The sequence below is a fragment of the Tachyglossus aculeatus genome, chromosome 1, assembly GCF_015852505.1.
Source record: "Tachyglossus aculeatus isolate mTacAcu1 chromosome 1, mTacAcu1.pri, whole genome shotgun sequence".
NCBI lineage: Eukaryota > Metazoa > Chordata > Mammalia > Monotremata > Tachyglossidae > Tachyglossus > Tachyglossus aculeatus.
Window position 1 is genome coordinate 96,685,941 of NC_052066.1, and position 23,498 is coordinate 96,709,438.

At 48.0% G+C, this 23,498-nt stretch overlaps 2 protein-coding genes across 14 annotated transcripts in view; one reads left to right on the top strand and one right to left on the bottom strand.

Moving 5' to 3' along the window:
• FBXO36 (F-box protein 36) overlaps positions 1-16,579 on the bottom strand; it is a 134,555-nt gene extending 117,976 nt beyond the window's left edge. The window contains exon 1 of the mRNA XM_038747367.1: positions 16,323-16,579. Coding sequence (XP_038603295.1) covers positions 16,323-16,418 — 96 coding nt within the window. The 5' untranslated portion in view covers positions 16,419-16,579. The remainder of the gene's footprint in view (positions 1-16,322) is intronic.
• Positions 16,580-16,807: 228 nt separating this feature from the next.
• Positions 16,808-23,498, top strand: part of TRIP12 (thyroid hormone receptor interactor 12) — a 154,454-nt gene continuing 147,763 nt past the window's right edge. For 8 of the 13 annotated variants that reach the window (XM_038763049.1, XM_038763299.1, XM_038763442.1 and 5 more), the window contains exon 1: positions 16,808-17,016. The gene's annotated coding sequence lies outside the window, so the exon portion shown is untranslated. The remainder of the gene's footprint in view (positions 17,017-23,498) is intronic. The other 5 variants (XM_038763221.1, XM_038763364.1, XM_038763848.1 and 2 more) reach the window with 1 other exon arrangement.

The following is a 23,498-nucleotide window of genomic DNA, read 5'->3' on the forward strand; positions in this document are numbered from 1 at the left end:
AGACTTCGAGGCTACCGAGCGGAGAGGCGCTCCCTGAGACTCCCAGTCACGGGCCCCGGTGGTAGGGGGAGAGGTGTTTCACCAGAAGCAGCTCTACTTGGATGTAGGAGAGGAGGCCATCTGGGCAAGGGGCCTTGGAAAAGAGAATGGAAAAAAAGGGAATGTGAAAAGATGGGGAGAGGGGAAAAGGACAGAAGGAGAAAGTGCAAAAGCAGGAAGAGAAAATAGGATGGGAAGAAGGAGAAAAGAGGGAGAAACAGCAAGGCCTGGTGAAAATAGTCTGGGCCTTGAAGGCAGGCCAACCTGGGTTCTAATCCTGGCTTCAAAAGGACAGAAGGAGAAAGTACAAAAGCAGGAAGAGAAAACAGGATGGGAAGGAGGAGAAAAGAGGGAGAAACAGCAAGGCCTAGTGAAAATAGTATGGGACTTCATCATCAATCGTATTTATTGAGCGCTTACTGTGTGCAGAGCACTGTACTAAGCGCTTGGGAAGTACCAGTTGGCAACATATAGAGACAGTCCCTACCCAACAGTGGGCTCACAGTCTAAAAGACTTAGAATCAGGCCAACCTGTGTTCTAATCCTGGCTTCATCATTTGCCTGGTCTTTGACCTTTGGCAAGTCCCTCCACATCCCTGTGCCTCGGTTTCCTCATCTTCTAGAATGTGAACTCATAGTGTCTATTAATTCTGTTGTATTGTACTCTCCCAAGCTCTTAGTACATTGTTCTGCACAAAGTACTCCAGAAATAATAATGATTGTGCTCTTTCCACTAAGCCACGCTGCTTCTCTTTGATTGACTGATTGATCTGTAAAATGGGGATTAAATACCTGTTCTCCCTCCCCGTTAGACTGTGAGCATGATGCGGGACCAGGACTGTGCCTGATCTGATTGTTTTGCCTCTACTCCAGTGCTTAAATACCACAATTATTGTCATTATTACTCATAATAATATTAATAAGAGATAGAAAATATAAAAATCAGAATTGAAAGAGAAATTAAAACGAGAGACAAAAGCAAAGCATAAAGGAAGGCATAGCCACCCAACAAAAGCATATCCAAGAACAGGATTAAAATAGTAATAATAATAATAATAATAATAATAATGATAATAATAATAATAATGACGGCATTTGTTAAGCACTTACGACGTGCAAAGCACTATTCTAAACACTGAGGAGGTTACAAGGTGATCAGGTTGTCCCACGGGGGGCTCACAGTTTTAATCCCCATTTTACAGATGAGGTAACTGAGGCACAGAGAAGTTAAGTGACTTCCCAAAGTCACACAGCTGACAGTTGGCGGAGCCGGGATTTGAACCCATGACCTCGGACTCCAAAGCCCGTGCTCTTTCCACTGACCCATGGAAATCAAAACCAAAGGCAAAGAAAGTTGAAAGGAGAAATAAACCGATGAGGAAAGGAGCCATCAGAGGAGCTAGAATAAGGAGGGCCAGATTACTTCGGAGAGAGGATGGTGGCTGGGGAGGGACAGATTAGGGTACGTGACAATGGGTTGGTGGGTCCAAAGAGAATAAAGGGGCAGGTGAGGTAGGTGTAAGCGGGGAGGCAGTGAACAAACTGACCACAGGTGACCTCTGATTTTGGTCCCGGTGACCTTCGTGCTGTTGGAGGTGATGAGCTCTGGAGAATTCGACCAGGACCCATATCACTTATTAATTTGAAAATTATATATTTCCGTTCTGAAATAACTATCTGGAAGCACCACTTTGGAAACCTAGCCTCCCTTATGTACATATTTATTTGTACATTGAAATCATCAGTCAGCTATTTCTTCCGGATATCATCGGACTACTTCCTGGGCACATGTTCAAAGCGGGGAGTTAGTCTGGATCAAGAAAATCCTTAGCAAGGACAAGTTAGGACTTGGTTTAAAATGCAACTACGTTGTCCGTTATCCAACCCTGTAAATGACATGAGAATACTATGAATATAAAAATTTCAGGTGAACCCAGAAATGGGGGTGGTTAACGAGTTTGGACATTTCCTTTCCAAACGCTTAGTACAGTGCTCTGCCCACAGTAAGCGCTCAATAAATATGATTGATTGATTCCCCTTACCCAGAATTGCGGGGCATCAGCTACTTCCCTTCCCATTACGTTGGAAGTTCCTCTAGAGCAGAAACCAAGTCATGTTCTGTGGTAATCTTCGGCCCTTAGTTTAGAGCTTCCCCAAAGAAATGTTAAATCAATATTTTTGATGGTGATGTAATCCCAAAGCAAGGGCAGTATTTCTTTGTAGGGAGTTGGAAAGGACTATTGATCATACATTGGACTTTTCTACCATTCCACACACCTAGAGTGCTGTAATTTATCAATAGCTTGACTTCAAACACAAAGGACAGCTATTTATCATTTGTATCCATCCTCTCAACTATATCAACTATTGTATATCTGGCAATTTGTGCTCACTTATTTTTCGCCCTCACGGTGGTAAGCTTCTCCAGGGCAGGGAACATGCCTTTGATCCCCTACTAGACTGCAGGTTCCTTGCAGGCAGGGGTCGGTTCTACCTATTCTACTGTATTGTACTCTCCCAAGTGCTTAGTACAGTGCTCTACTCAATAAATACCACTGGTTGATTGATGCTACTTCTATTTATGTTCTCCAGGACCTAATAAAGTGTTCTGTGTCTGGTGGGCACTCACTAAAAGCTTCTGTTGCTAATTCATGTACAGTGCATGTATGCATGTATTTGTGTGTATATATCTATCTAGGTCAATAATAATAATAATGATGGTATTTGTTAAGCGCTGAGCACTGTTCTAAGCACTGGGGAGGATGCGAGGTGATCAGGTTGTCCCACGGGGGGCTCACAGTCTTCATCCCCATTTTACAGATGAGGTAGCTGAGGCACAGAGAAGCTGACTGACTTGCCCAAAGTCACACAGCTGATAAGTGGCGGAGCCGGAATTAGAACTCATGCCCTCTGACTCCCGAGCCCGTCCTCTTTCCACCGAGGAACGCTGCTTCTCTGTGGGCAGGGAAGGTGTCCACTAATTCTGCTGTATGGAACTCTCCCAATTGCTTACTCTAGCGCTCTGCACCTAGAAAGTGCTCAATAAATATTCATTCATTCATTTGATCATATTTATTGAGCATTTACTGTGTGCAAAGCACTGCACTAAGCGCTTGGAAAGTATAATTCAGCAATAGAGACAATCCCTGCCCACACTGGGCTTACAGTCTAGAAGGGGGAGCCAGACAACAAAACAAGTAAACAGGCATCAATATAAATAAACAGAATTATAGATATATACAGACCAAAACAGGTAAACAGGCATTAATATAAATAGAATTATAGGTATGTACACAAGTGTTTCGGGGCGGGGAGAGATGGGTAGAGCAAAGGGAGCGAGTCGGGGAAGGGGAGCTGAGGAAAGGGGGGCTTACTTTGGGAAGGCCTCTTGGAGGAGCCTTCAGTAGGGCTTTGAAGAGGGGGAAGTTTGATTGTTTGGTGGATTTGAGGAGGAAGGGCATTCCAGGACAGTGGTAGGACGCGGGGTTGACGGCGGGACAGGCGAGAACGAAGCACAGTGAGAAGGTTAGCAACAGGGGAGCAGAGTGTGTGGGCTGGGCAGTAGAAGGAGAGAAGGGAGGTGAGGTAGTAGGGGGCAAGGTGATGGAGAGTTTTGAAGCCAATAGCGAGGAGTTTTTGTTTGATACTGAGGTTGATAGGCAACCACTGTAGCTTTTTGAGGAGAGGGGTGACTTGCCCAGAGCGTTTCTGTAGAAAGATAATCCAGGCAGCAGAGTGAAGTATGGACTGAAGTGGGGAGAGACAGGAGGTTGGGAGATCGGCAAGGAGGCTGATGCAGTAATCCAGTTGGGATATGATGAGTGACTGTACTAACGTGGTACCGGTTTGGATGGAGAGAAAGGGCGGATCTTGGTGATGTTGTGAAGGTGAGACCGGCAGGCTTTGGAGATGGATTGGATACATGGGGTGAATGAGAGAGCGGAGTCAAAGATGACCCCAAGTTTGCGGGCTTGTGAGATGGGAAAGATGGTTATGCCATCCATAGTGGCGGGACAGTTCGGGAGAGGACAGGGTTTGGGAGGGATGGGAAGATAAGGAGCTCTGTCTTGGACATGTTGAGTTTTAGGTGGCAGGAGGATATCCAAGTAGAGATGTCCTGAAGGCAGGAGGAGACGCGAGCCTGGAGGGAGGGAGAGAGAACAGGGGAGGAGATAAAGATTTGGGTATCAGCCACATAGAGATGATAGTGGAAGCCATGGGAGTGAATGAGTTCTCCAAGGGACTGAATGTAGATGGAGAATAGAAAGGGACCAAGAACTGAACCTTGAGGGGATGGGAGGGGGAGTAGGAGCCCATGAAGTAGACCGAGAATGAACCGTCAGAGAGATAAGAGGAGAACCAGGAGAAGGACAGAGTCAGTGAAGCCAAGGTTGAATAAAAGGAGATCTGAAGATACTGCTGGAAACAATGGGAAAGTTGAAAAGAGGGCCTGAGAGGAAGGGGGATGCTGTGAAGGTGAGACCGGCAGGCTTTGGAGATGGATTGGATACATGGGGTGAATAAGACAGCGGAGTCAAGGATGACCCCAAGTTTGCGGGCTTGTGAGATGGGGAAGGTGGTTATGCCATCCATAGTGACGGGAAAGTTCGGGAGAGGACAGTGTTTGGGAGGGAAGATAGGGAGCTGGACATGTTGAGTTTTAGGTGGCAGGAGGATATCCAAGTAGAGATGTCCTGAAGGCAGGAGGAGATGCGAGCCTGGAGGGAGGGTGAGAGAACAGGGGAGGACATAAAGATTTGGGTAACGGCCACATAGAGATGACAGTTGAAGCCATGAGAGTGAATGAGTTCTCCAAAGGAGTGAATGTAGATGGAGAATAGAAGGGGACCAAGAACTGAACCTTGAGGAGATGGGAGGGGAAGTAGGAGCCCATGAAGTAGACCGAGAATGAACCGTCAGAGAGATAAGAGGAGAACCAGGAGAAGGACAGAGTCAGTGAAGCCAAGGTTGAATAGATAGTGTTGAGGAGAAAGGAATGGACCACAGTGTCAAAGGCAGCTGAGCGGTCGAGGAGGATCAGGATGGAGTAGGAGCCATTAGATTTGGCAAGAAGGAGGTCACTGGTGACCTTCAAGAGAGCAGTTTCAGTGGAGTGGAGGGGGTGGAAGCCAGATTGGAGGGGGTCCAGGGGAGAGCTGGAGGAGAGGAATTTGAGGCAGTGAGTGTAGATGACTCATTCTAGGAATTTGGAGAGGGAGGATAGGAGGGAGATGGGGCAATAACTAAAGGGGGCTGTGGGGTCAAGGGAGGGTTTCTTTAGGATCGGGAAACATGGGCAGGTTTGAAGGCAGCAGGGAAGAAGCCGTTGGAAAGTGAGCAGTTGAAGATGGCAGTTAAGGAGGGGTGGAGGGAAGGAGAGAAAGTTTTTATGAGGTGCGAGGGAATGGGGTCCGATGAGCATTTGGAGGGGGCGGCACTTGAGAGGAGGCAGCAGATCTCCTCTGAAGATACTGCTGGAAAGAATGGGAAGGTTGAAAAGAGGGCCTCAGAGGAAGGGGGATGGAAGATGGGGAGGGGTGATTTGGGGGAGCTCAGACCTGATGGTGTTCATTCTCCTAATGAAGTAGGTGGCCAGATTATTGGGGGTGAGAGATGGGGGAGGGGGAGGGACGGGGGCCTGAGGAGGGCATTAAATCTCCGGAACAACGGAATGAGGGTGATGGGCGTGGCTGTCAATATGGGAAGAGAAATAGTTTTTCCCGGGCAGAGGAGAGGACGGAGTTAAGGTAAGAAAGGACAAACTTGAAGTGGACAAGGTGATAAGATTTTCCCCAGCAGGGTTCAGCAGCTCGAGCAAAAGAGTGAAGGAGGCAAACAGTGGAGGGGATCCAGGGCTGGGGGTTAGTGGTGCGAGAGTGATGAAGGGATATCTTGAACATATCTATTCTATTTTATTTTGTTAGTATGTTTGGTTTTGTCTCCCCCTTTTAGACTGTGAGCCCACTGTTGGGTAGGGACTGTCTCTATATGTTGCCAACTTGTACTTCCCAAGCGCTTAGTACAGTGCTCTGCACACAGTAAGTGCGCAATAAATACGATTGATGATGATGATGAGGGAGCAAGTGAGTTGAGTTGCGTAGAGAGAGAGGAGTTGAGACCACCTATTTGGTCATCGAGAGTGGGGAGACTGGGTACGGAGGCTAGGTGGGGTGTGATGCCCTGAGAGAGTTGGATGGAGTCGAGAGAGCGCGTGGCTTAGGGGAAAGACCCCGGGCTTGGGAGTCAGAGGTCATGGGTTCTAATTCCGCATCTGTCACTTGTCAGCTTTGTGACTTTGGGCAAGTCACTTCCCTGTGCCTCAGTGACCTCATCTGTAAAATGAGGATTACGACTGTGTGAGCCCCACTTGGGACAATCTAATTACTTTGTATCTTCCCCAGCGCTTGGCACTTAGTAAGAGCTTAACAGATACCATCATTATTATCTGATTTGTACTTCCCAAGCGCTTAGCACAGTGCTCTGCACACAACAGGTGCTCAATAAATGCGATTGAATGAATGAATGAGCGGAGGCCTCTGTGGGGGAATAGTCTCTGTTGGGGAATAGTACAGATTTAGGGGGAGGAGGAGTGTGGGAGGGGAGGCGAGTGAGAAGGTTGCAGTCAGAGAGAGGGATTTCAGAATTGGTGAGGGTGGAGATTGTGCAGCGGTTAGAGATGATGAGATCGAGTGTGTGTCCAAATTGGTGGGTGGGGAAGGTGGGGTGAAGCAAGAGGTCGGCGGAGTTGAGGAGTGATAGAAGGCGGGCGGCAGAGGAGTCACCAGGTGCATCTACGTGGATGTTGAAATCTCCAAGTATCAAAGTGGGTATGGAAAAAGAGAGAAGGAAGGTGAGAAAGGGGTCAAAATGGTAGATACCATTAACCAATTGATTGATCCGTACATAGTTATGAGTCCAGGCCCATAAAGAACAAGAATAGAAAAGTCTAGCTAAGGAGTCAGGAGAGCCAGGCTCCTTGGGTTCTGGCTCTGCCATTTGCCTGCTGAGTGACCCTGGGCAAGTCACAATTTTCTGCGCTAAGGTTTCCTCAACTATAAAATGGATATAAGGTACCTGCTCTCCCTATCTCTTAGAATGTGAGCCAGCTGTGGTGGTGGTAGTAGTAGCAGTAGCATTTTCTGAACAGCTACTTGGTGCTGGGAACCGTTCTAGGCTCTTAGAAAGTTGAGAATAATAAAGTGAAATGTTCCCTGCTCTCAAGGAGCTTACACTCTAGTGGGGGAGAGAAACATAAAAATATTTACAATGCTGCCAAGAGAAATAAAAGTCGAGTGGACATATGACAAGGACTGGCGAGGAGGAGGGTGTAAATAAATTTACAAGTGCTAGAGGTGGATGAAGGGACGATTTGGCTCAGGATGCTGGGAAACTGATTGGGAAATGCTTGTTGGAGGAGGAGGGATTTTAGGAAGGATTTGAATGACAGAGATGGTGGTCTGTTTTATGTGGGAAAGGAGGTTATGTCATGCTGGGAGAATAGTGTGGGTGGATGCCGGGATGGAGGGTGGGGGCAGGGACTTTGTCCGATCTGATTAATTCATCTTGTATCTATCCCGGTGCTTGGCACAGTGCTTGGTGCAGAGGGTTTAATAACTATGATTATTATAATTATTACTGGAAAGCAGAAAATGGGAAACCAAAGTGAACCTATTTATGTATATTAATGTCTGTCTCCCTCTCTAGACTGTAATCTCGCTGGGCAGGGAAGTGTGTTGTGTTGTATTCCCCCAGTGATCTTAGTATACTGCTCTGCACACAGTAAGTGCTCATCCACTGTATCGCATTTTCCCAAGCGCTTAGTACAGTGCTCCGCACACAGTAAGCACTTAATAGATACAATTGAATGAATGAATGATGATAATATAATGAAGAAGGTATTAGGTAGGAAAAGCTATGTTCATACAGTCTTTCTGAAACATGATATGAACAAAATGACAAATTTGATCTCAAAGAGGGTAGTAATCTTATCAGCAAAAGCCACGCTCTGTCACGCTATAACTGAGAATATGTGGCTAGGTGGGAAGGTGAGGGGGAGGAAGGAAAAGAGTGGTGTGACACTAGGGGAAGGGTGGTCAGAGGGGTTGGTAGGAGAACTGGGCCTTGATGGTGGTAGGTCGACACAGAGACACTTGGCTTATATCAGCACTGTCCTTCCCCCTTACACACTTGCATGCCACCTGGGATCAAAACTTCAAATTTCAAAGCTTCATAGTAGAGGGACACCACATTAGAAAGTACTCAATCGAACTTCACTGTGGCCTGGTGGACAGAGCGTGAACTTAGGAGTCAGACATCCTGGGTTGGGGCTCGGCCATTTGCTGGCTGTGCAATGTTGGGCAAGTCACTTGTCTAAATGTTTGATGTCTGTCTCCCCCACCATTGACTGTGAGCCCGTTGTGGGCAGGTATCGTCTCTCTTTATTGCTGTATTGTACTTTCCGAGAGCTTAGTAGAATGCTCTGCACACAGAAAGTGCTCAATAAATAATAACTATAATATATAATATTATATATATATTTATAATATATAATATATGTATATATATATATATATATAATATAGTATTGGTTAAGCGCTTACTATGTGCCAAGCACTGTTCTTATGACTGAATTGAATGAATGAATAAACACCAGCTCTGCCACTTGTCCGCTGTGTGCCCTTGGGCAAGTCACTCCACTTTGTGCCTCAGTTCCCTCATCTGTAAAATGGGGATTGAGACTGTGCTCCCCATGTGGGATAGGGACTATGTCCAACCTGATTTGTTTGTATCCACCCCAGTGCTTAGTCCAGTGCCTGGCACATATTAAGTTCTTAACAAAAACCCAATCATTATTATTATTATTATTATTATTATTACCCGCTCTTTGTTCCCCTTAGACTGTGAGCCCCATGTGGGACAAGGACTGAATCCGTTCTGATTCTCCTGTATCTAGCCTAGCACCTAGGACCATCTCTATATGTTACCGTCTTGTACTTCCCAAGCGCTTAGTACAGTGCTCTGCACACAGTAAGCGCTCAATAAATATGATTGAATGAACGGCGCCAAGTGCTTAACATAATAAGTGCCCCATCATCCACCATTACCACCCACTCCAATTACTAGTCATGCTTATCCAGCGCTTAGAACAGTGCTTTGCACATAGTAAGCGCTTAATAAATGTCATCATTATGATTATTATTATCTATCACCCCCCTCAGGCCCCACCTCCAACTTTCTAAACCATTTTGATCTCTTTCTCACATTCCTTCTCTCATTCTCCATCCTACCTACATTGATCCTTGGGGACTTGAATATTCATGCGGATGTCCCCGAGGATCCTTCCACTGTCCACGTCCTCTCCCTCCTTTACTTCAGTGACCTCCGGCTCCATCCCACCTCACACACTCACCAACTTTTTCTCTCCAAACATCTTGAGATAGTTGTTTACACCTGTCGTCTCCACTTCCTATCCTCCAATTCTCTCCTAGATCCTCTCCAATCGGGGTTCTGCCCCCTTCGCTCCACAGAAACAGCTCTCGCCAAGGTTACCGATGACCTCCTCACCATCCACCTCTGCCTCAAACAGAAACTCCTTACCATCTGCTTTAAAACACTCGATCGCCTTGCCCCCTCCTACCTCGCCTCGCTACTCTCCTAACTACAACCCAATCCACCTACTTTGCTCCTCTAATGCCAACCTGCTCACTGTACCTCTCACCCACGTCCTGCCTCTGGCCTGGAACACCCTCTCTCTTCATATCTGACAATGACTCTCCACCACTTCAAGGCCTTACTGAAGGCACATCTCCTCCCAGAGGCCTTCTGCATCATGCTGACATGCTCCTTTTCTTCATCCCTCCCTCCCAGCCCCACAGCACCTATGTACATAGTTGTAATTTTACTGATTCATGTTAACGTCTATCATCTCCCCCTCTAGGTTGTGAGCTTACTGTGGGCAGGGAATGAGCCTGTTATATTGCATTGTACTTTCCCAACCTCTTAGTACAATGCTTGGCACAAAGTGCTCAATAAACATGATTGACTGACTGACAAATCTGACTGACAAAAACCACTGAATGAATGATTGAAATCTGACGGCCTCTACTCCATCCTAATCCTCCTAGACCTCTCAGCCACCTCTGACACCGCAGACCACTCTCTTCTCTTTGAAACATTATCCAACCTTGGATTCACTGACACTGTCTTCTCTTGGTTCTCCTCCTAGCTCTCCGATAGCTCCTCCTCTTCTGCCTCCCACCCCGTAACTTTGGGTGCCCCACAAGATTCAGCTCTGGGTCCCCTTTTATTCTCCCCCTACACCCACTCCCCTGGAGACCTCGTTCTCACAGCTTCACTTATCATCTCTGTGCAGATGATTCCCAAATCTATACCTCAGCTCTGACCTCTCTCCTTCCCTGCAATCTCACATTTCTTCCTGCCTTCCAGACATCTCTACTTGGATGTCCCACCAACACCTCATATGAAACATGTCCAAAACTGAGCTCCTTATCTTCTCACCCCAAATCCTGTCCTCCTCCTGTCTTTCCCATCACCGTAGACAGCACTATTATCCTCTCTACTGCCCAAACCCGTAATTCCGGCGCCGTCCTCGACTCAGGTCTCTCATTCCACCCACATATTCAAGGTGTCACCATATCCTGTCAGCTCTGCCTTCACCACATTGCTAAAATCCACGCTTTCCTCTCCATCCAAACTGCTACCGTGCTGATCCAAGCACTGATCCTATCTCACCTTGACGGCCGCATCTGCCTCCTCACTGATCTCCTGGCCTCCTGTCTCTCCGCACTCCAATCCACACTTCACTCTGCTGTACAAATCATTTAGAAAATGTTCAGTTCATGTCTCCCCACTCCTCAAGAACCTCCAACGGCTGCCCAGCCACCTCCGCATCAAGTAGAAACTCCTACCGCTGGCTTTAAAAGCACTCAATCGGCTTGCTTCACCCTACCTCACCTCACTGATCTCTCACTACAGCCCAGCCCGCACACTCGGCTCTTCTGGTGCCATCTTACTCACTGTACCCCGATCTCATCTATCTTGCTGCCGATCTTTTTCTCACATCCTCCCCCTAGGCTGGAATTCCCTCCCCCTCCCTATCAATCAATCAATCAATCGTATTTATTGAGCGCTTACTATGTGCAGAGCACTGTACTAAGCGCTTGGGAAGTACAAGTTGGCAACACATAGAGACAGTCCCTACCCAACAGTGGGCTCACAGTATAAAAGGGGGAGACAGAGAACAGAACCAAACATACCAACAAAATAAAATAAATAGGATAGAAATGTACAAGTAAAATAAATAAATAAATAAATAGAGTAATAAATATGTACAACCATATATACATATATACAGGTGCTGTGGGGAAGGGAAGGAGGTAAGATGGGGGGGGATACACCCTACACCCTAGACCACCACTCTTTCCACCTTCAAAGCAGAGAAGCAGCGTGGCTCAGTGGAAAGAACCCGGGCTTTGGAGTCAGAGGTCACGGGTTCGAATCCCGGCTCCCCCACACGCCTGCTGTGTGACCTTGGGCAAGTCACTTACCTTCTCTGAGCCTCAGTTACCTCATCTGTAAAATGGGGATTAAGACTGTGAACCCCACATGGGACAACCTGATCACTTTGTATCCCCCCCAGCGCTTAGAACAGTGCTTAGCACATAGTAAGCGCTTAACAAATGCCAACATTATTATTATTATTACTAAGTTAACGTCGTCTCCAAGAGGCCGATTAAGCCCTCTTTTATCCGGCTCGCTCTCCCTTCCGCGTCAATCAATCAATCAATCAATCGCATTTATTGAGCACTAACATTGGCAGAGCACTGTACTAAGCGCTTAGGAAGTACAAGTTGGCAACATATAGAGACAGTCCCTACCCAACAGTGGGCTCACAGTCTAAAAGGGGGAGACAGAGAACAAAACCAAACATACTAACAAAATAAAATAAATAGAATAGATATGTACAAGTAAAATAAATCAATAAATAGAGTAATAAATATGCACAAACATATATACATATATACAGGTGCTGTGGGGAAGGGAAGGAGGTAAGATGGGGGGGATGGAGAGGGGGACGAGGGGCTACGCGCTTCAATCTGGACACTTGATATTTGCCCCACCCCCGACCCCACAGCACTTATGTACACATCTTTAAACTATATATTATAAATTACTTATTTATTCATATTCACAACTGTCTCCCCCTCTAAGACTGCGAGCTCTGTACGGGCAGGGAACGTTTCTGTTAATTCTGTTGGGTCGCACCCGCCCAAGCAACTAATACAGTGACCTGCACCTAGTAAGCACTCAATAAACAGGACTGATTGATTGACAAATACCATTATCGGTTTTATTACTACTATTCTCTGGGTCTCACTTTCCCCAACTGTGAAATGGGGATTCGACACCTGTTCTCCCTCCGCTTAGACTGAGTGCCCGATGTGGGACAGGGGCTGTGTCCAACCTGATTATTTTGAATCTGTCTCAACAGGGCCTGGCAGAAAGAGTTTGGGCCTGGGAATCAGAGGACCTGGATTCTACTCCCCAGCTCCGTCACGTGTCTGCTGTGTGACCTTGGGCAGGTCACTGAACTTCTCTGTGTCTTAGTTACTTCATCTATAAAATCTGTAAAATCCCTAATTCTTACCTAGATTAAATCCTACCTAGACTGTGAGCTCCATGTGGGACAGGGACTGCATCCAAGCTGATTAACTTATATCTATCCCAGCGCTTAGAACAGTGCTTCTCACATAGTAAGCGCTTTACAAGTACCATTACTAATCATTATTATTATTACTTCAGCCCGTAGGACGGTGCGTGGCACACAGCAAGTGCTTGACAAGTATCACAGTTATTATTTATGATTATTGGGCAAAAACCCAAGTATATCTTGAGAGCAACAGTGCATAAATCATTAACATTTCTCAAAATCGACATACAGCCCTAACAGTAAAATAAGAAAGTCCCGGGTGAGGCGTATACCCCATGAAAGCCCACTCCATGGTCATGGGGATGGGGAGTGAGAGTGATTGGAGAAGGGACAGAGCCATCCAAGCCATTTCTTTTTTAATCCTAAATTGGCAAGGACCTGTAGGTAAAAACACCAATTTCTTGTGGAAACAGTTTACTGTAGTTCTGAATTGGGGTGGGTGGAGGGGCGGAGGGAGAGAAGGGTTGAAGAGTACCTGGATAAGGTGGGAAGAAAGAGAGCGGGGAAAGGATGAAAAGGAAAGGGGGGTGGGAAGGAGAAAAGGAAAGGGGAAGGGGGGAAAAGCAAAGAGGAAAATGAGAAGATGGTAATGGGAAAGGGGATGGGGGAAAGGGGGAAAAGGGGAAAAGAGCAAAGAGGAAAAGAAGAGGGGGAAAAGGGAAAAGAGCAAAGAGGAAAATGAGAATAATACTACTACTAATAATAATAATGGCATTTATTAAGTGCTTACTATGTGCAAAGCACTGTTCTAAGTGCTGGGAAGGATACAAGGTGATCAGGTTGTCCCACAGGGGGCTCACAGTCAATCCTCATTTTACAAGAGGAGGGGAAAAGGGGAAAGAGCAAAGAGGAAAATGAGAAGACAGTAATGGGAAAGGGGAAAGGGCAAAAGGGGAAAGAGCAAAGAGGGAAAGGGAAAAAGGGGAAGGAGCAAACAGGAAGAGGGGATAAGGGGAAAGAGCAAAGAGGAAAATGAGAATAATAATAATAATGGCATTTATTAAGTGCTTACTATGTGCAAAGCACTGTTCTAAGTGCTGGGAAGGATACAAGGTGATCAGGTTGTCCCACAGGGGGCTCACAATCAATCCTCATTTTACAAGAGGAGGGGAAAAGGGGAAAGAGCAAAGAGGAAAATGAGAAGACAGTAATGGGAAAGGGGAAAGGGAAAAAGGGGAAAGAGTGAAGAGGGGGAACAGGGGAAAGAGCAAAGAGGAAAAGGAGAAGAGGGTGGTGGGAAAGGGGACGAGGGAAAAGAGCAAAGAGGAAAAGGAGAAGAGGATGACGGAAAAGGGGAAGGGGGAAGGGGAAAGAGCAAAGAGGAAAAGGAGAAGAAGGTGATGGGAAAGGGGAAGGGGGAAAAGGGAAAAGAGCAAAGAGGAAAAGGAGAAGAGGGTAATGGGAAAGGGGAAGAGCAATGAGGAAAAGGAGAAGAGAAAAATGGGAAGGGGAAAGAGCAAAGAGGGAAAAGGAGAAGAGGGTAATGGGGAAGGGGGAAGAGCAAAGAGGAGAAGGAGAAGCGGGTAATGGGGAAAGGGGCACAGAGAAGGAGACGAGGGTAATGGGAAAGGGGAAGAGCAAAGAGGAGAAGGAGAAGCGGGTAATGGGGAAGGGGAAAGAGGGTACAAATCATTTTAGACTGTGAGCCCACTGTTGGGTAGGGACTATCTCTATATGTTGCCAACTTGTGCTTCCCAAGCGCTTAGTACAGTCCTCTGCACACAGTAAGCGCTCAACAAATACGACTGATTGACTGCTTGATAATGGGGAAGGAGGCTTGGAGGAGAAGGAGAAGAGGGTAATGGGAAAGGGAAAAAGGGGGAAGAGCAAAGAGGAGAAGAGAGTAATGGGGGCATCCCTGTTCGTTCTTCCTGTGCGGTGACTAGAGGGAAGGGGCGCAGGAGGACATAACGGCTTCTGAGGGTGGGTGAGAAGCTTGGGAGGAGGAAGGCTGTCTTTGCCAGGGTCCCGGCTATTGGAGAAGGGAACCCGGGGCTGGGGGGGATCGCAGTGGGCCGGACGGGTGGATACAGATACGTCTAAAGATGTCGTCATCATCATCATCATCATCATCATCAATCGTATTTATTGAGCGCTTACTGTGTGCAGAGCACTGTACTAAGCGCTTGGGAAGTCCAAGTTGGCAACATACAGAGACGGCCCCTACCCAACAGTGGGCTCACAGACTAAAAGGGGGAACAAAACCAAACATACTAACAAAATAAAATAAATAGAATAGATATGTACAAGTAAAATAAATACAGTAACAAATATGTACAAACATCATCAATCGTATTTATTGAGCGCTTACTACGTGCAGAGCACTGTACTAAGCGCTTGGGAAGTCCAAATCGTCAACATATAGAGCCAGTCCCTACCCAACAGTGGGCTCACAGTCTAAAAGGGGGAGACAGAGAACAAAACCAAACATACTAACAAAATAAAATAAATAGAATAGATAGGTACAAGTAAAATAAATAAATACAGTAACAAATATGTACAAACATCATCAATCGTATTTATTGAGCGCTTACTATGTGCAGAGCACTGTACTAAGCGCTTGGGAAGTACAAATTGGCAACGTATAGAGACAGTCCCTACCCAACAGTGGGCTCACAGTCTAAAAGGGGGAGACAGAGAACAAAACCAAACATACTAACAAAATAAAATAAATTGAATAGATAGGTACAAGTAAAATAAATTAATACAGTAACAAATATGTACAAACATCAATCGTATTTATTGAGCGCTTACTATCATCATCATCATCATCATCAATCGTATTTATTGAGCACTTCCTATGTGCAGAGCACTGTACTAAGCGCTTGGGAAGTACAAGTTGGCAACATATAGAGACAGTCCCTACCCAACAGTGGGCTCGCAGTCTAAAAGGGGGAGACAGAGAACAAAACCAAATATACTAACAAAATAAAATAAATAGAATAGATATGTAGAAGTAAAATAAATAGAGTAACAAATATGTACAAACATATATACAGGTGCTGTGGGGAAGGGAAGGAGGTAAGATGGGGGGGATGGAGCGGGGGACGAGGGGGAGAGGAAGGAAGGGGCTCAGTCTGGGAAGGCCTCCTGGAGGAGGTGAGTTCTCAGCAGGGCCTTGAAACATATATACAGGTGCTGTGGGGAAGGGAAGGAGGTGAGATGGGGGGATGGAGAGGGGGACGAGGGGGAGAGGAAGGAGGGGGCTCAGTCTGGGAAGGCCTCCTGGAGGAGGTGAGTTCTCAGCAGGGCCTTGAAACGTATATACAGGTGCTGTGGGGAAGGGAAGGAGGTAAGATGGGGGGATGGAGAGGGGGACGAGGGGGAGAGGAAGGAGGGGGCTCAGTCTGGGAAGGCCTCCTGGAGGAGGTGAGTTCTCAGCAGGGCCTTGAAACATATATACAGGTGCTGTGGGGAAGGGAAGGAGGTGAGATGGGGGGATGGAGAGGGGGACGAGGGGGAGAGGAAGGAAGGGACTCAGTGTGGGAAGGCCTCCTGGAGGAGTGTGGGGCGCGTGGGTGCTGAGGGGAGGGAGGGTCCGGGCGCCACTGGCCTGGGACTGGGTGATCTGCAGCTGGTAGTAGTCCTTGCTGGGCGCCGGCGCCTGGCCCACCACCTCGAACAGCGTCTCCGGCAGCAGCGACGCCATCTTGGGACGCGCCGCCCGTCGCCACGACAACCGGGGAGGGAAGGGAAGGGAAGGGAAGGAAGGGGCGGGCCGGGGCCGGGGTCGGCGGGGCCCGAGCCCCCGGGAAAGCCGGGACCTCGGGTGGGGAGGACAGCCGCCAGACCCTCGCCCCCCTCGGGCCCGACGGCCTCAGGCCGAGGAGGAGAGGAGGGAGGGAAGGAGGGTGACCCCGGCGGAGGGATATCCGCCCCCGCTCCCTCAGCCCTCGCCTCGGCCCTCCGGCGGAGGCCGACCGCAGCCGCGGCTCCGCCAGGACGACGTGGGGGGGGGGGCATGGGGGGGGCCGTCACCGCCATCGGGGGGTGACGGAGGGGGCGGTTGCCTGGGAAAGTAGTCCCTGAGAGAGAGAGGGAGAGAGCGCGCGCCCCGCACGGGGGCGGAGGGGCACGCGCGCGGAGCGGCGGTGCTGCGGCTCAGCTGATAATTGACGGGACCTCGACGCCGACGGGGGAAGAGGAGGGAGACGCAGCCAACGTCGCCGCCGCTTTCTTCGCCCCCGCCCCCCCCTCCTTCTTTTTCTTCTTCCTCACGGCCGCCGGAGACTCGGGGGCCGCGCTAGGTAACCTCCCCGGCCTTCGGTCGCTGTTGGGGTGGTGGTGGGGGGGGGGGGGTCGGCGCTAGGCCCCCCGAGGAGCCTCGGCGTCGCGTCGTCGCCCTCCCGGCCCGCGAGGCGCCGGGGCCGGCGGAAAGTCCGGGGGGGTCCGGGGGGGCGGGGGACCCCCGGAAACGTCCGGCGGGGGGCCCGGAAGTGGGACCGGCCGGCGGGGCGGGGGGGGGGGGGTCCGGACGGCGGGGCGGGGCCCACAGGACGCCACAGGACCGGGCCTCAGGCGCCGGCTCGGGCCTGCCCGTTGGTAGGCCGCGCTTCGGGGACACACACACACACACCACGACCCCCCATTTCCATCCCCGATTAGGGGCGACCCCCCCCCCCCCCAATTGGGCGGCAAGTGCGGCCCGACCCCCCCACTCGGGGGGAAATAACCGTTTAATTAGAGAGCCCAGCCGCCCCCCCCCTCGCGCCAACGGAATGGGGGAAACTGAGGCTGGTGGGCCCCGGCTTCAACTTCCCGTCGCCCCCCCCAATTGTCGGGTCCCCCCGACACGAGAGGGGGTCGCGGGGGGGACCCCAGGAGGCCGAAACAAAGGTGGCGAGGCCTACTCCCCGGGCCTCTCCGTCGGTCGCCTTTTTTTCCCCCCCCCCTCACCGAGGCCCTTCTCCTCAGGCCCCCCCTTTTTCGGGGGGGGGGCGTCAGGGGGAGTTTGGGTGTCAACACAACTTCAACCCCCCCCCCACAGCTGTCGTAGACGGCCGGCCGGAGCGTAATGGCCGCCCCGAAAGGCCGCCGGGGGCCGATCCCTTTTCTCCTCCCAGCGCGGTTGGGGGGCTCTCGTGGGGTTGGGTTCCCGTCGTCCGTTGGCGCAGTCGTACTGATTGATCGATTGATTGATTGATTGGGCGCTTCCTGCGGGCAGGGCGCTGCGCTGAGCAAGGACGAGTCAGTAAGAGAGACGGGCCCTGCCCAACAGCGGGCTCCTTCCTCTCCCCCTCTCCATCCCCCCCATCTTACCTCCTTCCCTTCCCCACAGCACCTGTATATATGTTTGTACGTATTTATTACTCTATTTACCTTGTACGTATCTATTTTATTTATTTTATTTTGTTAGTGTGTTTGGTTTTGTTCTCCGTCTCCCCCTTTTAGACTGTGAGCCCGCTGGTGGGTAGGGGCCGTCTCTATGTGTTGCCAGTTTGGACTTCCCAAGCGCGTAGTCCAGTGCTCTGCACATAGTAAGCGCTCAATAAATACGATTGATTGATTCGGCAAGGGAGACGGGCCCTATTTAGCAGCGGGTTCATCCAGTCGTATTTATTGAGCGCCTGCTATGTGCAAGGCGCTGGACTAAGCGCTTGGAAAGTGCGATTCGGCAAGAGAGGCGGGCCCTATTTAGCAGCGGGTTCATTCAGTCGTATTTATTGAGCGCCTACTACTGTGTGCGGAGCGCTGGACTGAGCGCCTGGAAAGTGCGATTCAAGCGAGAGAGCCGGATTCAGTCGTATTTATTGAGCGCTTAGTGTGTGCAGAGCACTGGACTAAGCGCTTGGAAAGTGCGATTCAGCGAGAGAGACGGATTCAATCGTATTGAGCGCTTAGTCTGTGCAGAGCACTGGACTAAGCGCTTGGAAAGTACGATTCGTTAAGAGAGACGGGCCCTACCCAACAGCGGGTTCATTCAATCGTATTTATTGAGCGCTTACTGTGTGCAGAGCACTGTACTAAGCGCTTGGGAAGTACGATTCATTGAGAGACGGGCCCTACCCAACAGCGGGTTCATTCAATCGTATTTATTGAGCGCTTACTGTGTGCAGAGCACTGTACTAAGCGCTTGGGAAGTACGATTCATTGAGAGACGGGCCCTACCCAACAGCGGGTTCATTCAATCGTATTTATTGAGCGCTTACTGTGTGCAGAGCACTGTACTAAGCGCTTGGGAAGTACGATTCATTGAGAGACGGGCCCTGCCCAGCAGCGGGTTCATTCAGTCGTATTTATTGAGCGCCTACTGTGTGCAGAGCACTGGACTAAGCGCTTGGAAAGTACGATTCGGCAAGAGAGACGGGCCCTATCCAACAACGGGTTCATTCAATCGTATTTATTGAGCGCTTACTGTGTGCAGAGCACTGGACTAAGCGCTTGGAAAGTACGATTCGGCAAGAGAGACGGGCCCTATCCAACAACGGGTTCATTCAATCGTATTTATTGAGCGCTTACTGTGTGCAGAGCACTGGACTAAGCGCTTGGGAGAGTACAAGTCGGCAACATATAGGGATGGTCCCTACCCAACAACGGGCTCACAGTCTAGAAGGGGGGAGACGGACAACAAAACAAGTGGACAGGTGTCGATGCCATCAAAATAAAAAGAATTAGAGCCATATGCACGTCATTAATAAAATTTAGGAGGCCTTCCCAGACTGAGCCCCCCACTTTCCTCTCCTCCCCCTCCCCACAGCCCTTGTGTCTGTTTGTACATATTTACTACTCTATTTTATTCATGATGTGTAGCTATAATTCTATTTGTTCTGATGGTATTGACACCTGTCTACATGTTTTGTTTAATTTCTCCCCCTTCTAGACTGTGAGCCCGTTGTTGAGTAGGGACCATCTCTGTTGCCGATTTGAACTTCCCAAGCGCTTAGTACAGCGCTCTGCACACAGGAAGCACTCAATAAATACGATTGAATGAATGAATGAATTTGGCACATAGTAAATGCTTAACAATACTATTATTATTATATAGACACATCTCATGTCATTAAAGGTGCCCCTGTCTGTCTAGTATTGGAGCCCGACTATAATTAAGCAGCTGTCATTGTTTCCATTCGATACCCTTTTCTTTTGTTTTTTTTTTTCAGGAGTTTGCCTTAGCCAGGGCTTTTTGTTTTCTTTTTTTTTTTGCTGGGGGGGAGGGGGTCGGCTATTCATTGCCGTTTGCTGCTCAGAGTCCACTTAGATTTACCATGCTCATTTGCTTCCTAAAAAATTTAAATCCGGCTGGACTGAAAATGACAAGGCCACAAAGGCCTAATTTTAATTAAAAATTTTAAACCAAAATTCCCAAGGCAACTAGGCCGGGGGGGGAAAAATAAGCATTCTTGTTTTAGATCCTTGTACATGTGTTTCCATTTTCATTGTGTATTATATCTAGTGCAGTTGGAGCAACACGGTTCACAAATTGTACTGCTACAAATGTTATCTGGCTTTCCATTAAGTTGAGGACTCCAAGTTCCAAGGGCTTGAGTATTAAGTTTTTTTTTTTTCATTTCCAAGTTATTATCCTTTTTTTCCAGATTTTTCCAAAGTGCTTCACGTAGCTCACTTAATTATCACAACTTTCCTGGGTCATAACCCAAATTTGGAATAATGCCCGCCTCTTAAAAATGGGGAAACTGAGTTAGAAAAATTGTAAAGTGGGCCAAGTCACTAAATGGAACTGGATCCCAATTTTTATCCAGAGCCTTTTTATTTTTTTCCACCAGGATATTCTAAATTGGCAGTTTGCTTATTGCATAATACCTTTTAGCATGGTGATAGAATGAAGCATTATCTAGTCAGGTAAATAAGCTTTCTGTTTTGACCGGGATTTCTTTGCTGTATATTTCTAGTGAAAATAACTTAGCTATTTAGAGTTGCAAATTGCCTCAAATGTCCATTTTATTCAGTTTTCCTAGCATATGGTTGATTTGTGGGGTCTGAGCCAGCTTTTCAATAAATTGCCTCTTGCAGGTTAAAAGAGGTCAGTGGAATCCTAATTGAGCTGGCGCGAAACAAAGATTATTATGCTGCCTGCCCTCCCCACCTTCCTCGGTCCTATATTTTTATCTCTGTGGTTCCCATGGATCAGGTAGGATGTGCAAGGGTGATGAGTGACAGGCTTTATGACTCTAGGGTGGGGTTTATAAATTTGCCTAATAATAATAATAATGGTATTAAGCCCTTACTGTGTGTCAAGCACTGTTCCAAGCGCCGAGGTAGATACAAGGTAATCAGACTGTCCCACGTGGGGCTCACAGTCTTCATCCCCATTTTACAGATGAGGAAACCGAGGCCCAGAGAAGATAAGTGACTTGCCCTAAGTCACACAGCTGACAAGTGGCAGGGCAGAGATTAGAACCCCCGACCTCTGACTCCCAACCCCGGGTTCTTTCCACTGAGCCACGCCGCTCCCGCGGAAATTCTTTGGGACGTGCAGAAAAGTAATCAATAAGATAATTCAATGCATGGGCAGATAAAGATGATTTAAAAGCTCAATTTGGGATTGAATGGTAAGGAATCAGACTGATAACTTTTTATTTTATTTTATTTTTAATTTTTATATTTTGGGTTTCATTAGCCAGCCACTCAGGAGGGACAAATTAAAAAAAAAAAAATTTAACCTGCCCATCAGTCTTCTCTTACTGGGACAGGTGGTGGTAGAGTTGTGGGTGTAAACTAATGGAGACGTACAATGAACAAACTCATGGTGCTTTCCGTCCAAAAAATAATGCCTTTCTGCTGAACCTGAGGGTTGCAGGATAGAAGAGTGACCTTCTTCAGTCTCCCCCGTGGCTCTTTGATTCACACGGGATCTCTTAACTGCAATCCTACAGCTCTGTATCTCATAAATGGGGGAAAAAAGGAAAATAAAGTTTGATTCACAGCTTTGGAGCCCTGTGGCTGGGAAGCGGCAAGCGCAGCGTGGCTTAGTGGCGAGAGCATGGGCTTGGAATGCCGAGGTCGTGGGTTCGAATCCTGGCTCCGCCACTTGTCAGATGTGACTGGTCAAGTCCTTAAGTTTTCTGTGCCTCAGTTACCTCATCTGGAAAATGGGTATGAAGACAGTGAACCCCACGTGGGACAACCTGATTACTTTGTATCTGCCCCAAGGCTTAGAACAGTGCTTGGCACACAGTAAGCGCTTAACAAATACCATTATTATTATGTTACATATATACATACTTTTTTTTTTTTCCCTGCTCTGCCCTACAGCCTTGAGTCTGCCAAAAAGGTTGGACACGTATGTCTGCCCAGGTTGGATAAGCGTGGAAGCAGCGCGGACTTTGCCACAAGCCTACGGCAGTGTCCCTGACAGGTTGGTTCCTGTGCCACCTGCCTGGGAGACTGCGAAACCGCCACGGACCTTTTTAGCGTTTCCTAGCACTTTGAGAGGGATAGCTTCGAACGCTCTCCTGCTTCAGATGCCCACTCATTTTGTTTTGATGCAGGGTGCTACTGACCTCCGTAGGCTTTCCTACGATTCTTCCTTGAAAATAAGTTTTAACCTGTCATACGGAAAGGGGAGTAAGCAACCACTCCAAGGTTGGAGGCCTAGGTTTTAAACAAGACAGGGTAACTGAAAGAAGAAGCCAACGTGGAAAAGTGGCTGACGTGACAGAGTAGGTACTGCTTTTGCTGAGTGAGATCCATGAGAAAGGTAATAGGGAAAGTACTTGGGTTGCAGGGAGAAGTCCGTAATCTTTAATAAAAAAAAATGTGGGGATAGATACTTTTGCTTGTGTAAGGCTATTTGAAAGCACCATGAAGTTGACCGGCAAGGAATAATAGCTTATTAAAGCAAGGCCTTAGCTTATTCCTATTGTTTTATGTCAGAAAGGAGACTTTGTTTCTACAGATATAATGATGTCATTAACCCAAACAGATTCTGAAGGCTCTTATTTATTTATAAGACTAAGTGCCTATCACTGGGCCTACATAAGAAGCAGTTACCCAGTCTGAATAATGTATTTTAATCAAATTGACAGTCGACTGTAGGTGTTACGCAATCACTGCCTCGTTCCAACATATAAACTCAGCCAATCCTCCTTTAGGCACTTCCTGAAGAAAAAGATGCACCTTGTGCTCTCATGGGTCAGAGAGACCCTGACTTTTTATTAGACCTACCTGGAAGTAGGTTCTTAAGTTCAAGTGTCAACAATTGACAAGTTTGCTTCTGATAGGCATGCATCTGGAAGTGCTCTTCCACATCACCTAAGCACTTGGGTACTTTCTTCTCCCTTCCCTTTCTCCCTTCTGTCTATACATGTCTTTATCCTCTCTGGCTTCATCCTACCTGTAATTTATTTTAGTGTCTCCCCCCCCCCCCCCCCCCCCCCCACTAGATTTTAAACTTTTTGAGGGCAGGGATAATTTCTACTCATTTTATTGTCTTCTACTCCTCCTCATCATTGGTACTTATTGAGCTCTTACTGCGTGCTAAGCTCTTGGGAGAGTGCAGTACTACAGAGTTGGTGGACACGTTCCCTGCCCACAACGAGCTCCACTCCTAAGGGATTAGTACAGTGCTCTTCCGACAGTAAGTGCTCAATGAATACTATGGATTGACTGATTGAGACCTTCAGAGGCCAAACATAATTACTGTCGGTAAAAATTCATAGCAGATGTAGTTAGTCTTAAGGGAGGGGAATTTCAGGTCATGAAGACATGATTAAATCAGTTAGAAATGCAGATGGCATACAATTCAGGGTTGACATACTGAACATGATCA